Source organism: Neolamprologus brichardi, chromosome 1 (assembly GCF_056152115.1).
Source record: "Neolamprologus brichardi isolate AB-2024 chromosome 1, ASM5615211v1, whole genome shotgun sequence".
NCBI lineage: Eukaryota > Metazoa > Chordata > Actinopteri > Cichliformes > Cichlidae > Neolamprologus > Neolamprologus brichardi.
In genome coordinates this window covers 28,247,488-28,264,809 of record NC_142104.1, presented here as the reverse complement: position 1 = coordinate 28,264,809, position 17,322 = coordinate 28,247,488, and the positions used below count along the sequence as shown (strand labels likewise).

At 39.5% G+C, this 17,322-nt stretch overlaps 1 protein-coding gene across 1 annotated transcript; it reads right to left on the bottom strand.

Moving 5' to 3' along the window:
* Positions 1–252: 252 nt before the first annotated feature.
* On the bottom strand, positions 253–12,336 carry LOC102794996 (mortality factor 4-like protein 1). The gene is made up of 12 exons (XM_006793881.3): positions 12,132–12,336; positions 11,730–11,776; positions 11,570–11,637; positions 11,365–11,451; positions 10,340–10,420; positions 10,121–10,146; positions 9,816–9,904; positions 9,414–9,515; positions 8,881–8,969; positions 7,966–8,138; positions 4,955–5,039; positions 253–1,361 (listed from the first exon to the last, which is right to left on the bottom strand). The coding sequence occupies exons 1-12, from the start codon at positions 12,169–12,171 to the stop codon at positions 1,277–1,279; spliced, it is 972 nt and encodes a 323-aa protein (XP_006793944.1). The 5' UTR covers positions 12,172–12,336; the 3' UTR covers positions 253–1,276.
* Between the last annotated feature and the right edge of the window lie 4,986 nt (positions 12,337–17,322).

Here is a 17,322-nt window from a genome sequence, read left to right as displayed (position 1 = left end):
ATAAAGTATCTAACGATACTTTAAAACAGGTTCGTCTGTAGACAACACTGGTTCACCCCTGACACTGAGTGACTCTATGCTTAAAGAAACAAACTTAGAATGGCCAGGTACAAGGACTGAACTGAAAATGAGTAAAAAAAGCAGCCACTGCATAAAAAAAGACTTCCAAGAACCCTGAAGAACTATTGTTCAAAGGCACTGCAAAAAATGTAAAAAAGCAAAATATAAAGAAATGAGGGGTGGCTCAAGACATCTGCACAGCACTGTTTATGATATGTATATTTCTCTAACTCTCATACAACATTTTTCAGGGCACATTTTTTAGTCCACAGAACTCCATTTACTGACCAGTAAAAATCATTTCAAATTACAAACACACACCAACATATATAGGAATCAGACTCCATGACTGGATCATGTTTAATAATTCCTTGGTAATTTTCCCATGCTGATTTGGGATATGTATTTTGTAGTCTGTCACGTGGTGTCCAAATCTGGTTGGAGGCATTTTGGATGTTTTACATTTGCAGGATTAACACTGAAAACTGATTTGTACTTTAACAGTCAACAAATGTAATTGAAAGATCGATAATTTGACCCTTTGTCTCGTCAGGTGAATACTAAACCAAAACAGGAGGATGGCTCTGTTTTCAATTTCATTTCCTGCTGCTGCTTTTAATTATTAGCGACATTTACAGCAAAATATGTCTTGAAAGGAGAGCGATAAAACCAAATATTTTACTTGATGTGAAAAAGAACGCACAGTAAACGAGCTGGATACTGTGTATAAACATATATATATTTTTTCTTTTTACAAACTGATACAAATACACAAGATACAGATACAAAAACATTAACTGCTGAACACTGACTGAGGACCAGCATTAAACTGCACCTCATTTGGCCGAAGAAACACCAATAAATACCCACATGCAACAAATATCTATCAGCTGGAATGCAAAAACACAGAAGAGCTGCTCTGTGGTAACGGACGATGAAGAACCACACTTTTATATAAACTTTAAACAAACAAAAAAAAAGGTACATGAAAAGGAAAAGGGGAAAAAAGAAAAGTGACTCAGTTAAAAAGGTTTCACAATTTTTTTTTTCTTCTTAACCGTGACGAGCTCCTGAGACCCTGGCGGGGGAAGCAAATCAGTTCAAGTGAAAAATATCGCCAAAGACTGCGATCCAAAGGGTAGTCACAGATATTTCAGTTGTGGTCTGGGAGAGTGGGATGAGGTGTCTCAATAGGAAAGAGGTTTGCTGAGAGCTCTCACACAGCTTTGCGATGGTACTCTGGGGGTGCGACCTCATAGTCGCTGGCACTGAAAAGTGTCGATGAATTCTTTACCAGGTACCTGAAGGAAACAAACAACTGATTGTCAGTGAGGAGGGAAGCAGGAAAGCCTGGTGCAGAGTGTGTTGTTCAGCAGTCGTCAGGCTCATGCATTTACAAAATGACTGTTACAGTAAGATTAGATTGTGGCAGATGCTTCGCTGCCAAATTACAACTCTGAATAAAAGTCGAGTTTAGTTTGATTTTATATGTATGTAAACAAACGGGCAGAAAAAAAACCTTTATGGGAAAGTCATACTGAGAACTCAATGAGAATGTTTATGTTTTCTTATTCTTATAAAGAAAAAAAACCTTTCCAAGCATCAAGGAAATGACTACGCTTTGGATCAGTGATGAAGGCTCAAAGCTAAATCACCAGTGTTTTACTTCAATAAGTCTACAAGTTATATAGGAAATGACAGCAGTGTCTGCATTTTTGTCTACCCTTCGTCTTCTCTATGCAAAACAGTCAGGATAAGAAACTGCAGTAAGATGGTGCATTTAAGAAATTAAAACCTCCATATGTACTTGTGAAGGGGTGAGATTTGTGACTCAGCAGCAGGGGAGGGGTGGAGCAGTGGGCTCAGGGTGTGGTGTCAGGGTGGGGTTTCGGCTGGTTCACCACCGCTCCCACTGCCCCCTGTGGTTCCCTCCATTGCACTGGGCAAGGGAAATGACCCCTCAGTCACTTTAATTTTAAAACTGTGTAATTTTAAAATATACAGTATATTCTGTGTATTTACTATCTCACTCTTATTGCCTGTTTATGCCATGTCCTTATCTTCAACGTCATGCTGCTCTGTTGTATCTTAATTGCTCCTTGGGGATAAATAAAGTCTTTCTGATTCTGATTAACCCATTAAGACCTACCATAGAACCAAGTCTGCCAGAGCTTATATTATATTTTTACATGCTGTGGAGCCATTTTTGGGAGCATTTCAAGTTGCTATACATCAATACAACCATTACAGCCTAAATTTTAATAATATGTCTGCATTAAGTGCATAGTAATTACATAAATTGCAAAAAAGTGCAATAAACTACAAAAAAATTGAAAATCGTTTTTGTTTTTTTAACATATATTTCTAGTTAGAGAAATTTAAGAGGCTTATCCCTCAAAACTGTAAATACAAAAAAGTTGCACAAAATAGTTTCCCACCACAGGAAATTTATTTTGAGTGCCTTCATAGTTTTATTTTTGAAATACACCATTTTTTATATACTGCAGGAAAAACAAAAATAAATATTATAATGCAAATTTGCAAAAAAGCAGCATATGCATCAAAATAAACTATTTCCAGCAGTGCAATATGAGTCCTAAGCATCCCAGAAACGACACAGAAAGTCATAAAGTCAAACATGACTTATAAAAACACCAGTATCGGCTCATGAGGCCCTGATGGTAAAAAAAAACTACATTTCCGCAAAATGACGTCACTTCCGGTTTCGGGCAGGTCATGGCGGACATGCCATAGTTCGCGCTGATGGACGTAGGAAGTGTTACGAACAGCTGATCGGATCGGCAAAGCGTGTTTCTGGAATATTATGTTTTTGTTGCTGCAAGTGCTTTTTATGCAGTTTTTGCAAAGCTATATGTGGAAGGAAACTGTGACCCAGGACAAGCTGATGGCATAAGATGTAAGTACAACTCCTCCGGTTTCATATGCAAAAAAAAATTATTGCGCTAGCTTACGTCTTTGCAGAGCTACCAGGATTTAAAAATAGTTGCGCAAAATCGAGCGTGCCTGCTCCAGCCGGCTTTAACCTCTTAAGCCCCAAGCCTACCTGATCTCCTGCTTTTTGCCCCCGTATCAGGGGGCGTTGGGGCTTAAGAGGTTAAAGGGTTAATGGAGATTTTTCAGGCCAAAACACAGGCATTTCGCTGGCCCGAGGAAGAGAGCACTTGTAATAACCTGTTGAGGTAGTGTGTGGGGATGCATTCACGACCTTTAGGATCATGTAGTATCTGTGGGTTGTCCGATGCTGCCGTCTGGCAGGGCCCTCACAAGAAGGCCCTGTAATTCACTCTATGAGAGATTTCCCATCAGAGCAGTGTGTTGATGACACCCTAAGCTATCCATTGACCAAGTGATAAGAACTAATGGTCACATGGTGCGCCCTGACACAGTGCTGACCTACACGCACTTTGTATTGACTAAGTATAAGCATTATCGAGTGAGTCGCACAGAGGAGGAACACAACCAGGTGCTGGTGCCAAAAAGCTGCCGAGAAACGATAACCCCATGGCAGGGCATTTGGGATATGACAAAACTCTGGAGCGAATAATGGCCCGATTTTATTGGCTGGGTGGATTTGCACCCAATTTTCAGATAAGCTTTGGCTGGAGTTGCCAAATTTCATCATTCTTGCTTCCCTCCATTGTGATAACCATGACACACAGGCCCAGAGAGTGGATGTTGCTGCACTACAACAGCGGTTTGCAAATGTGTTCTTCCTCTGCCTGGCTGTACTTCACTCATAGTAGGGGTGGGGGAAAAATTCGATACTGTGTAGTATCGTGATATTTTGTTTGCTAATAATGTATCGATACAGGGACAGCAGAAATCGATATTTTGTTACAAAAAAGGTTTTTGTGCTCTGACTTCAGAGCATGTTGATCCTTTTTCTGAGCAAGAATCCTGACATTCCTTCACTGTCCAAATGTGTTTAACTTTTTTTTGGCAGCAATAAACATGACAGTTTACTTATTTTAATTTAAGACATGTTTTATTTTAATTAAGTTTAAAACTTTTTTATTTAATGTAAAATTATATTTTGTTTTAATTTACTTTCAAATTCTTCAGTTGCTGAAGGGGCTGCATAGTTTTCACAAACTGCATAGTTCAGAATAGCTATAATTGTACCAGATGGTTGCATTCAGTTAAGTTGGACTAGACTGTAATACAAACCGTTCAGTTTGTCAACAATAAAACTGAAATGAGAGAAAGACTGAGTGCGAGACTTTGATATTAGATAAAATGAAAATTGATAAAGTTTACCTTTATGTACAGAATCTGAATATCGCAAAATATTTTAAAAAATTGCAATAATATCGTATCATGTGTTAAGTATTGTGATAATATCGTATCGTGGGATGTATGGTGATTCCCATCTCAAACTCATAGAGCACCATTCTGAAACACGCCTTGGTATGAAGTCATGGTCCTACAGGTTAGGTGTGCATGGGTGCTTTATCTTGTCACACTTCTGGTCCTTCAGCTGAAAAGACTTCTATATATAAAAAAAGGAGTGTCTCCGCACTGCAGGTCTTTTTTTGTTCAAGAGGGGAGAGTTCAGAATTACTTTCTCTCTCAATCATGTCTCTCACACAGCCCGAGGCCAACCATATAGACCGTACCATACCTGCATGTCAAGTTATGTCACCACTGTATCAGTCAGTGTAGATGTATCCGCAGTGCTGTTCACACATCAACGTGTACGGTTAGTCTCAAGAAAAATACTTTCCAGAGCAGAAAATCGATTTCATGGTTTATGTTTTGAGGAACTGCAACAAGCCTGGCTGCACTAATGTGAATGTGAATACAACATGACATTTGAGAATCGGCCAAACATGACATGGAGTGACTGGTGTTGTGCTGGGAGTTAAAAGCTTACTTGAGGAAATCTTGGAGGTAACTGAGCAACAGAGCCAGACTCTTCTCATCCAGGGGAGTGTAGGCCAGCATGGCTCCAATACGAACTGTTGGTGGAGGACAACATACAGCGTATGAGCAGCAATGCATACGGTAAATTTGGAGATTGAGGTAAGATTTCTATAACATCATCACAATCCAAAAATGTGACATAAAGAGGGGAGAAGCCTACTTTTCAAATAAACTGACTGGTGCTACAAACATCTAAATAAATAAATAATACTTTAAATAAACTGCTTAAAAGAAAATCAGGGAATAAGGACCAAGTTGTAATGAGAGTATAGCATGAAGTCAGTTAAATGTGGGATTTTGATCTGGTTAGCAGAGGGGGTTGAAAGGAAATTATCAACATGTGAGCTAGAGGGGCAACAATGAGCCAACCCCCAAAACAGGAATGGTTTTACAGGTGGAGGCCTCTGACATTTTTCCAGACTGTTAGGAAAAAATAATAAAATGAAATTTCAGCTAATTTCAGTCACGTCTAACAATCCAGATGATTCATCATAATTTTGTGTACAATAACTAATACTTCAATCCTTTTACATTGGGACTTCTCTTAGAGAGTAAGCCTATTTAGCACTTTCAATCATGAATTTACAAAACTGCTTAAAAGGTGAACCAGAAATATTGAATTAACTGAACTGAAAGGAGCAGATATAAGTTCTACTGCGACATGTAAAAAGAAGCATGATGATTAGGAACACATACTTTTAATGGGCTTAGAAAACTATAAATTAAAATTTTTTGCATGCTTCTAGCAGTATTTAATATTTATACAAGGTGAAATTAAACCTTCTATGCTTGTGCCCGTGAAAAGCAAAAAATGATTTCAGCTTCAAATTTTGGCACTTTGTACTGCATTCCTACTATTTTTCTATCTGTCTTTGGAAGTTCTGATCTGACTGGCAACTGCAATTTAAACTTGCACTGAGAGCAAAATCAACTTCTTTGAAGCAACGTTCATGCGGAGGAGCATCACTGCTAATGAGATCTGGGTCTCCAGCTAGGACACTGAGACCAAACCGAGGTCTTCAGTAGAGTGAGACCACTTTTTTCTCTCCTTTTAGCTCAGCATTTATGGAGTTGTGCACCGTGTCCCCAGGTTTTTGTCCTCCCAGGTTAAAAGCCAACGAGGAGTTTAACCGTATCATCCTGTGGTTTTCAGTGTAAATGAAATTAATGGTGGGACGTGCCTTGTTACAGCAACACAATCTTGCTCTCACTTACTCTACCTATCACATTCATTAGGCTCTCTGTGACTTCGTCTCCTTTTTCTAAAATGAAAATGAAGAGTTATCATTTCATCATGGAGCAGGACTTTCGAACACAAACAGTCTGAGATGCCCAAACAAGCATCTGTGAAGGGAACAGCGACCAAATTTATTTAAGATTTTTTTCGGGTTTTTTTCTTGTTACCAAGTGAGAACTTGATTATGCTTCATATAGTTTACAGTGCATCCAGAAAGTATTCACAGTCCTTCACTTGTTCCGCACAGTCATTTTACAACCCTGTTCCAAAATGGGTTACATTTTTTTTCTCAATACTGAATAATGACAAAGTTAAAAAAAAAACAGTGTGCAAATTTGCATGACATTCAAAACTGAGCTCAGGTGCATCCTGTTTCCACTGATCATCTGTTCAGATGTTTCTACAGCTTGAATGTCCACCTGTGGTAAATTCAGTTCACTGGACATGATTTAGAAAGAAACATAGCTGTCGATATAAGGTCTCATAGTTGCAGGTCATGTCAGAGCACAAACTAAGCCATGAAGTCCAAGTAAGTGTCTGTAGACCTTGGAGACAGGACTGTACTGAGGCACAGGTCTGGGGAAGGGTACAGAAAAACTGAAGCAGCACTGAAGCTTCCACTGAGCACATTGGCCTTTCTCATCTCTAGAACTGGCCTCATGACGAACCTGAGCAATTGGGAAAGAAGAGCCTTAATCATGGAGGTGACTGAGAACCCAGTGGTTATTCTGAAACAGCTCCAGCATTGCTCTTTGGTGGACCACCTGGTTCAAGCCTGTAATCAAGCCTGTATGGGCAGCAGGACGTTGGAGACTAGTCAGAGTTGAAGAAAAGATGAAAGCAGCAATGTACTTGATGATAACCTGCTACAGAGAGCTTTTGATCTCAGACTAGGGCTAACATTCATCTCCCAGCAGGACAATGACTATAACCACACGGCCAAGATATCAAAAGAGTGGCTTTATTCTTCGATTTTCATTGAGTGGCCCAGCCAGAGCCCAGAATTTCACACCGTTGAACACCCCTAGAGATCTGAAAATGGCTGTGGAGTGATCCTCTCCATCCAACCTGATGGAGAGGTTCAGCAAAGAAAAATGGGAGAAGCTGCTCAAGTTTGTAGCAATATACTCAAAAGGCTTGAGGCTACAATTCCTGCCAAAGGTGCTTCAAAAAAGTATTGAACAAATACGTAAAAACGTGTGTAAATGTTATATTTTCAATAAATTTGCAAGAATTTTAAAGCAAACTGTTTTCACTTTGTCAATATGGGATACTGTGTGTAGAATTGTGAGGTGAAAATGAATTTAATCCATTTAGGAAAAACGCTGTAACATCACAAAATGTGGAACAATCGATGTGCTGTGAATACTTTCCGGATACACTGTATTATATATTAGGGGCGATCGTGGCTCAAGAGTTGGGTGTTTGTCTTTTAATCGGAAGGTTGCCGGTTCGAGCCCCGGCTCGGATAGTTGTGTCCTTGGGCAAGACACTTCACCTACCGCCTACTGATGTTGGCCAGAGGGCGCGATATGGCAGCCTTGCTTCTGTCAGTCTGCCCCAGGGCAGCTGTGGCTACAACTGTAGCTTGCCTTCACCAGTGTATGAATGTGAGAGTGAATGAATAGTGGTATTGTAAAGCGCTTTGAGGGGTCCCGAAAAGCGCTATATAAATGCAATCCTTTATTATTATTATTATTATTATATGTTTCACGTGTTCCTACCAAACAGACGCAGCAGGTGCGGTGCTCCATACACCTGAGACATTGGCACATCCGCGTGTTCAGCCAGGATCTCGGCGTACTGCGGCCTCTCAAACTTGTAAAGCAGCTGAGTGCCCAGCATGACGTTGAAGTACTCCCGGATCCCTGCCACCACTTCACTCACAGCGTATTCCCTAAGCGAACGGAGAAGAGAAAAGTCACGTATTTGGAGAGATTACTGGAGACGGCAGAGGTCACCTCTCTATAGAACAGTCAATAGTACAGTTTTGAACAGTTGCTGGGCTTACTTCTCAAAGTTGTTTTTGTTGTGCTGTGATGCAGCAAATGTGAGAAAGCACATAAGTACTATTATAAGAAGACTGGTAACAGCAACTGTCACCCCAATAACTGGCTACAGACTATTAAAAAAAAGAAAAAAAAGACTACAAAAACTTACTTATTCTGGTGTATTTTTATTTTGATGCAAAAGGCAGCATGCTGTGATATTTAAAGAAGTACTCAGATAAAGGATGCCTAAAAAAAGCTTTAAAAAGGAGCCTAAAAAATGAGTGAGCTCCCAGTTTCTACAATTCTGAGAGAGGGAAAAAATCGAGCCGTGTATCCAAAATAATTAAAAAAATTCCTGTGGTTTAAAAGCGCTGTTTGACTTACTGTGAAGGCTATAATGCACAAAATACACGACTTACAGTTTTAGTGAGATCAGTGGTCTTGTGCCCTTAAAAATATAGTTCAGCTAATGGTATATGTGTTAGTAAGTGTTTACAAGTATCTCTATTAAAAGCAAATTTGTAAAGTGGAAGGAATTTAAGTCTTATGTGGCTGACAGATGCTGTGCCGCTGAACATTTTCATCACAGGATATCAGTGCTTCCTCATGCCTCCATTATTCTGAGAACGTCAGGATGTTTACTCTTACTTATTGTCCGAGTTTCCTTTTGATTTCTTGTAGTTTGCATAGTCCTCCAAGATGGTCTCTACATTCTTCTTAGCTGGCAGATGAAATAACTGTAAGCAACAGAAATGTTACACAAGCATTTCCATCAATAAAAACATCCAGACATCAACTCATTTCAAACTCAACTGTAACATTTACTCCCAGTCCTACATTGCAGAGCATCCTGTGCATGTTCTGACTTTGAAATGAGAAGAACAAATGAGCATGCTCCAGATAGTGATTCTGGCTGAAGCGCTCTCTTCAGACTTGTCCATTAGAAACTGCCATTTAGGATGTGAGTGGTAGCCAGAGGTCCAGCTGTCATTAGCAGTGTTGCTTCACTATATCACGTATTGGGTGGGTCAGTTTGATTCAAGATTTTGGGATCCATTGTGCAATCAGAGACAAACGAGCACAAGTGGTCCAGAACCTGACATTTCTAGCCATCGCATTTCCATAAATATATGGATAAATATGAAGGAAACAAGTGAAACCTGCTGTGATTTTATTTTCACCTGTTTCTGTCGGGTAATGAGGTCCCAGTCATCCACCAGCCAGGGTTTCAACTCCTCGGGGATCTTCACCTTCACTTCCACACGGTTGGTGAACATCTCCTCCTGGATACACACATACACAATATATGACCTTGCTGCTTTTTGTATTTGCGATAGCAAGTGTGGGTATACGCCCACGGGGTAGACTGGTTCACTCATGCAGGAATAACTGACTCTTTGAACAATTTCACAAGCTTATTGAAGAAATGAGACAGAACCAGGATGTTTTGTACTGCCTTGAGTGTGGACCTTTCTCCCCACCCCCAACATCTCAGTATTTTCCTCATTCTGCTCACACCTCAAGAAAAAAGCTCAGTTGTTATTCTTATAAAAAGTCCAGTTCCAATACATGATGATACATACACTCTCCACTGTGGGATCAACCCGAGCCCTCTTCTTTCGTGGCCCCTGGGGCATCTCGCCGCTGCTGGTACCTTCACCTGGCCCTGGGGCTAAAAAAAAAGGACAGCCATCACAGCTTAAATAATGCACAGAAATAAAAGGTGAATATGTTTATTAATAAGTCTCAGATCGTATCAGACTCCATACAACAGTACTTGAACCTCACAAAGCCACAACACCAAAGATCTTTACTATAAGAACAAAAAATATTCTGGAAGAAAGCTACAAAATTCATTAAACATATTTTGTACAAATATTTGACTTACTCTTCTGTTTTGCCTTTTTCACTTTCCTACAATGCAAAAAAGGACATCATGATTGTTCTTATGATGTGACACAAATACCTCAAGTTGTCTTAATGCAATTCATTGCTTTGACTACATGCGAGCATATAGCACTTTAATAAATAATATCATCAAGGTTGCATCACAAGAACTGAGTTATTAAATGAATTATTAGAGGAGGGAAAAGAGCTGGACACTCACAGATCAACATTTTTCTGCTGCACAGCAGCAATCTTCTTGCTTGGTGCTAAGCCCCTCATCTTTCCCTCAACATAATGATCCCTGCAGAAAAAAAACAAGAGAGAGAGCACAATTATAGAAATGTATCTAAATTACTTTTACTGACCACAGTTGAGTTGTAGTGATGTATCACACCGTGGTGATGCAGACACGGCCTTGCTGTTTGATCGGGGGTGGGGGGGTATTTTAGAAATACACTGTCTGCAGCACTGACTTAACTGTTTCCAAAGTGGCCTCACAGTGTAGCGGTTTACAAACAAGTTAAAGATCCCTGGGTCGATTCTGGGAGTCTCTTTTGTACAGAGCACAATACTGGTGCTACCTACACATTCAGTCTCACACTGACGTTTCCTCATTTGCACCGTAACATACACAGACTAGACTAATCCATATAAGCTTCATAAGAATCCATGTACACACTATATTTATATACACTGACAGTAACAACTAAACAACTGTATGTAGGCTTTAATATAGCTTGTGTAATTCATATTTATACTTTGATACTTCATACTTATTTTAACATATGCATCTCATATTCTTATAGCTCTCCATTTTATCTTATTTTTGATTCATTCTTGTTCACGGGAAAACAAAAATGCCCTGTAAATACTACGGGACTCACAATAAAACTGATTTTGATATTGAGATATCACAAAAACAGTATAGTGAAAATCTGATTATATACGTATGTATCCACACAAAAATACTGATCAATATATTGATATAGCATTTATTTATTTTACTTCCCAAGAATCTGTAATTGGATGTGATTGGGCAGACCATATTGTGTAATGTCAACTCTAAAAGCTGCAAATTCTAAATTTATCCAGTCATGCCCAAAACCGAGCACAAACGGCCCCCTACTTTTCTTATTGCTGCTTTTCTTTGACAGAAACTCTAAAAAGCTGACTGGACATTAGGAAGAACCGAAAACTCACAAAAACACTTCTTGGTCATGTCTGTGTGGGAAGAGGTTAACTCACTGATTGGCCTTTTGAAGCTCTTTTTGTTTGGCAAGGTTGCTGTCCACATATTTGAGAACTCTGCTTTCAGGAACCCATTCATCCCAGCTGCAAAGGAAGAAAAAACCCATCACAGATTCTCAAAACGTCATCACAATGTTATAATTCCTATCCAAATAGACGCACAGAGAGAAATGTCAGCCTATATTCAACTCAAGCTGCTCACTTTTTGTTCCATCCGCTGTAATGAATGAAGTATTTAATCTGCTTATCCTTTACGTTGATCTTGACACACTGTAAAAGCGAGAAAACACAGGCCTTGGATCAGTTTATTTTTAACTGGGAATAAATGAGTAATAAGACCCTCATAAAGTATCGGGACAAACCTTTGCTTCATAGAGCAATGGCCCGTGAAAGCACAGGACTCTTTCACCTACGAGGAGGGGAAAACTAATGTCAAAAGCACGTTATGATGTTCAATACACCCACAACTAATGCAATTAAACGAGCCGCTAATGCAGAGCACGAATAGCAAAGCTAGCTAACAGTTAGCCTTCCGTTAGCGTCTGTAAAGACTCCAGCTTGAGCTAGCTTTACTGTATGCGCTTCATTGCAATGTTACGTCAACGTAAGCTATGTTTTCATTGATATCTGAGCTGTATAAAGCCTCTTTCGCCTTCCCTAGGGATCACTATCGTCGAGCTGCAGCTGCAAGAACAACAACAACAAACCCGCCCCCTTCCAGCCGCTAACTGGGCACCATCGGTGCTTTTTTTCCCCCTACCGACCTTCTTGAAATTTAGGTTTAGGGTCCTGTTTTGGCGCCATTCACGGAGTCAACTGTTCGGACCTCTGAATGATTAAATTCTTGCATTGCCAGAGTCCATTTCTTCCAGGCACAAACACCTCCGACATTGGAGCCAAAGCCAGGGGAAGCCGAGAATGGCCTGCCTGCTGCGGGTCACCTGACCACCGTCAAGCCCTTGGGGGCGTGCTGCATTCAAATGCTCCTCGTCAAACTCGTACAATGATTTTCTCTGACTTTCAGGCAGACTCAAGATTTTATATTCATAAATATGCAAATATCTACTACACACATGCACACCCACCCACCCACCCACACACACACACACACACACACACACACGTATATATAGTTTTAAACACCACTAACACCCAAGAGGTGATTTGTCTGCAGGAAAAACCCAGCCCCTTCAGTATTAGTAGTATTTAAATTTCTCAAGGTGTCATTAGGGGAGACTGCTCATTTCTTTCTATGGTGCTGCAGTTGAATAATTTCTAATGCTTACCAGTGTGGTATCCAGACTGTATGCCATGTAAGGAGTGGTAAAAACAGAGGGAAAGATTACTGGCTGCCAGTTGCTATCCCTGGAGGGCATTACCACCTACCTCAAATGAGCACAAAACATCATCTGGGGCAGTGCTCACCCAGTCACGTGCTGGCTTCAACCAGCTGTAGGTTTTCAAGTTTTAAATTTTTTTTGGTCTTATATAGCCACAAACCACCAGATTCTAAACATCATTTCTGTCAAGCAACAGACAGAAGAGGGATGAAATTTTTGTGCCCTCAGCGCGCCAGGAGTTTTTAGCCTTTTCTGGCTGGCAAACAATTTATGGGCCACATATTTCCCATGAACTCTGAGTTGTCACACTGTAATCACAACATCATATGAGATATATGTATTTTTAATTGCAAGGATAAAATGTGCCAAATTCTAAGTGTTTTCATTTGCAGGTCAGGGAATTTCATGCAATACAATACTGCGCCAAAGTCCTGAGTCACTCTCATTTCAGTGTACTAGTAAAATACTAAAATAGGTGCTATTATTTGTTGAAACATGGACAAAGATACATGTAAATATAGTAAAGTCAATATTTGATAAGACCACCTGTATTCTTTATCAAATCCTGAACTTTCTTAATCAAGCTACATTAAAGTTTCTTTAAATAGTTTCTTCTATCAATGCTGGCTGCCTTTTGTTCTGTTCTCTGATGATTTAAGATCAGCCCACACGGCTTCAATAATATTGAGGTCCAAGCTCTGGGGAGGCCAATCCATGACTGAACTGGCTTTGACTGCACTGGCAGTGTTTGCGCACTGCTGGCACGGTCTCTGCGCACAGAAAATCTGCGTTGCGCACAAAAAAATCTAACCTGAATTGAAATTAAAATGAAAACTTTAACAATTCTGTTTTGCAGTGTTAGTCAGTAAGCGACTGGCAGCTCCCGTATGGGATTAGAACAATGCCACCTTATCCCATAGTCCAGCCAATAATGCGATTCACAGTCGTATATACGCAGCTAATCAACGTCGTTGACAGGCTATGACAGCGTCCTTATATACTGACGCCGGTGTTTTAGCTAGCAAAGCGGCTGATGTGGAGTGAAGCCACGTTAATGACAACGTGTACAACCACTGGAGATGTGAGCAGGACAGAAGAAACAATTGACGGAAAAAGTGTGGACTTTATACCAGTTTTTAAATTGCGTTGATAGGCCACGTAAAACCAGAGTTATGATAAAAATATCTGCAATGTTTGGTTTTCTTCCCGAATACTATCGTTGTTTATATTTTCTGCAGGAAGAAACGGTAAAAACTGCGTTTTATACGGAAAACCTCAAAAACACTCTCCACCTGTGAGCAAAAACAAAACCAAAAAACCCCACCCTTTCCTATTGTTCGAAAAATGTACCATGTCGACCAATCAAAAAATCATATGGAAACATGACATTTAGTTGTTTAGGGAGGGAGGAAGTTTTAGGAGTGACTACAGTGTTTTGAGATGTGAGAGATCAATAGTTTTGTTGTGTGTGTCAGAACAATGAGGCGACTACTGAATGTTACAGGTGTTACAGGAGTGATACATCTCCTGTTGTCAGGCCTGCAGGTATCAGGCTGTTGTTCTCCTTTATCTCATAGTGGACAGAAATTAGTTTTGGAGTGGCACAAATAATTTGTGTGGCATCAAATTTGATGCAGAACAGCTGATTGTTCTGTAAATAGTTTGAAATGTTTATTTAAAAAAACGCCTTGGCTGCATCTTTAGGTAAACAGCTGCAAAAAACCTTGTTGTTTGCATAGCTGAGTTACTTTTTTGAAGAAGTAACTATATAATTATTTGCCCAACATTGGTCATTATATACTGTATTTTGCAGACAGAGAGTTACAGGCCTCTCTCCCAGACCACAAACTCATAATACAAGTCACAGCTTTATATAAAAATAATAATAAAACAAAATAAAACAAAAAAGAAAGTTGTGTTTTCAAAATTGGAGTTCAAGTTATTATTTTTTTTTTTTTACTTCCAATAGTGTTAACATGCTACACAGGTCATGAACAAGATTTTTTTTAAATTTTCACTCTAAGTGGGCTAAAGCAGTTTATTAAAAGTAGTCTAACATAAATGCTGTAATTTGATTATTTTAATAAACTATGTAACTTGGATGGATTCGATGCTGGTGTGACCACAGTGCACACGTCTGCTGTTGCTGACAGTGGTCCAAGTGTTCGCTCAGGGAGTTTGTGTGTTCGCTCAGACACATGAAAAAATTAGAGGGAACATTGGATCTCAGGAGGGTATAAAGAAAAGAGGAGTGGCTCCAGACTTTTGCACAGTAGACTAATGCAGTTTGTGTTAAAGACAGAGACCCTACCAGCTGCAACTGTTCACCAACATCCTGCAAAGGAACAGAAGAAACATTACAGTATAAACTTACCCTTCTGAGACCAATAAATATCTTTGCAAACTTTTAATGGTGTTTATCCATTGGTGTGGTGGTAAAGTGAGTTCATATGTAAATATTTATACTTGAGAGAAACAACAGAAAATTATAACACAGTGTTAAAAAAGACTCAAAGAAGACAGAAGTTTTTTTTGTTTTTTTTTTAATGTTTAAACCTATAAGCCTTTTCTGATCACTTATATATTTTTTAAAGCAAAATCTTGGAGCTAAATCTTACTGCATTAATTACTCATTCTCTGCCTCTTAAAAGTCTTTAAAAAGCAACCTAACAAATAAATAAAGAATAAAAAAGTAGTAAATTTCAGTCCATTGCATCGAATTCACCAAGAGCAGGCATAAATGCAGCAAAGCCCACATAAATTACCAAAGGACTGGCCTTCAACTTTATGTTAAAGGGCTTCCGGTGTGAAAAGCTATTATAAAGGTCTAATTTGACAGTAATGGCATTTCTGAGTCTAAGCTGCAGATAAGTGAAATCTGTTAATAGCAGCATTAAAAATCTAACAAAAAAAAAGAGCCTCAACTGGACTGCATTCAAACAGCTCCTTCTACCCCTCAGTTTGCTGTTTGATTGTACACATTGGTGAACTGGTAAGCACTGATGAACAGCAACAATCAATTCTTGTGGGGTCTTTTATTTGCAGTTTGCACCAAGTCAAACATGGCGGTGGTGTGTGATGGTCTGGGGCTGCTTGCTTTTGTTGATGAAACCATGAATTCTGCTGTCTGCACGACAATGATCCACAAACAGCAAGTCCAACTCCGAATGGCTTAAAAAAGCCCCAAAAGAGGCCATTCATGATCAAAAACACTCCAGTGTGGATGAATTAAAATAATCTGCAAAGATGAGTGGGTCAAATTCCTCCAAAAGACTAATTGCCAGTTATCTCAAATACTTAACTGCAGTTCTCGCGACCAAGGGTGGCACGCCCAGTCATTAGGTTTAGTGGGCAGTTACTTTTTCAAACAGAGCCAGGTAGGATTGTGTAACTATTTTGACCTGAATAAACAAATTCATCATTTAATAAAGGCTGCATTTTGCATTTACTCAGGTTATCTTTGTCTATATCAAAATCTATGTCTGAATATCTGAATTTGCTTGATGATCTGAAACGTGTGGGACAAAAATGCAAAAACAAAAAATTAAAAAAACAATCAGGAGGAGGGCAAATACTTTTTAGTGCACCATATTATATTAAAATACTGTGCATATATCTCGCTACATCTCATGTCGTTATATTTTGCTTCCAAGGAGCCAGAATTACTTGTAATGTTTTAAAGCGTTCCTAAGAAAAAGCTCTCCAGGTTTTCTGAAGGTCTTTCCGAGTGTTTCTTTGGACGTCAGCTGCTTTATCACTCATTTTCAGTCCAGTCCTATTACCTGGCCATTTATGGATGAATGTTTTTGTTTGTTAAGCCACTGAACAGTGACCTATGACTCAACCAGTTTTAAATTATATGTTTAGGCAATTTATTACTAGCAACTTGTTGCAACTGTCATGGTCCTGAGTCTAACGACTCAGTGTTTTGTTTCTTTATAATATTTTATGTTCTTGTTTATTCTGGTTATGCCTTTCATTAAGATTTGCCATTTGTTAGGTTTCTGTTCTGTGCCTGCCCTGGTCCCACTTTTCTGTGTTCCCTCTGTCTGTCCCCGATGTTATAATGTCTGCTCATGTGTATCTGTTAAGTTCAGTGTCTAGTCTGGATCTCTGTGTCTGTCGTGTACTTCCTGTTTTACTTTGAAGGTCTGTGTCTCATGTCAGTGCGTTCAGTTTTGTGCTCTCCCTGTCTCATCTGTGTAATCAGTGTCAGCCATGTCGCCCAGCTATTTCCCCTTACTCCTGTTCACCTCCTGTATTTAGTGTCTGCATCTTCCCCTGCTCATCGTCGTGCTGTCCCTCATTCCCCACTGTGTGTTCCGTCTGCCTGATTAGTTTAGTTACTTTCCCTGTTTTGCCTGCTGTCCAGCAATAAAGCTGAGTCGTTTAAGTTCACTTTTGCCTCCGCGAGTCCTGCTCTTGTGTTCACCGTTCCTGCCTGCCTGCTCACAGTCATGATAGAAACAATATGTAATTTGTTCCAATTTCTTTAAATGAATCTATGAAAAATGTTAAAGATGACACAGTTGGACAAGCATAAAGTAGAATTATTTTACCAACACCATGATTCCAAAAGAGCAGTTAGCTGAATACTTGGCACATCTTAGCATGG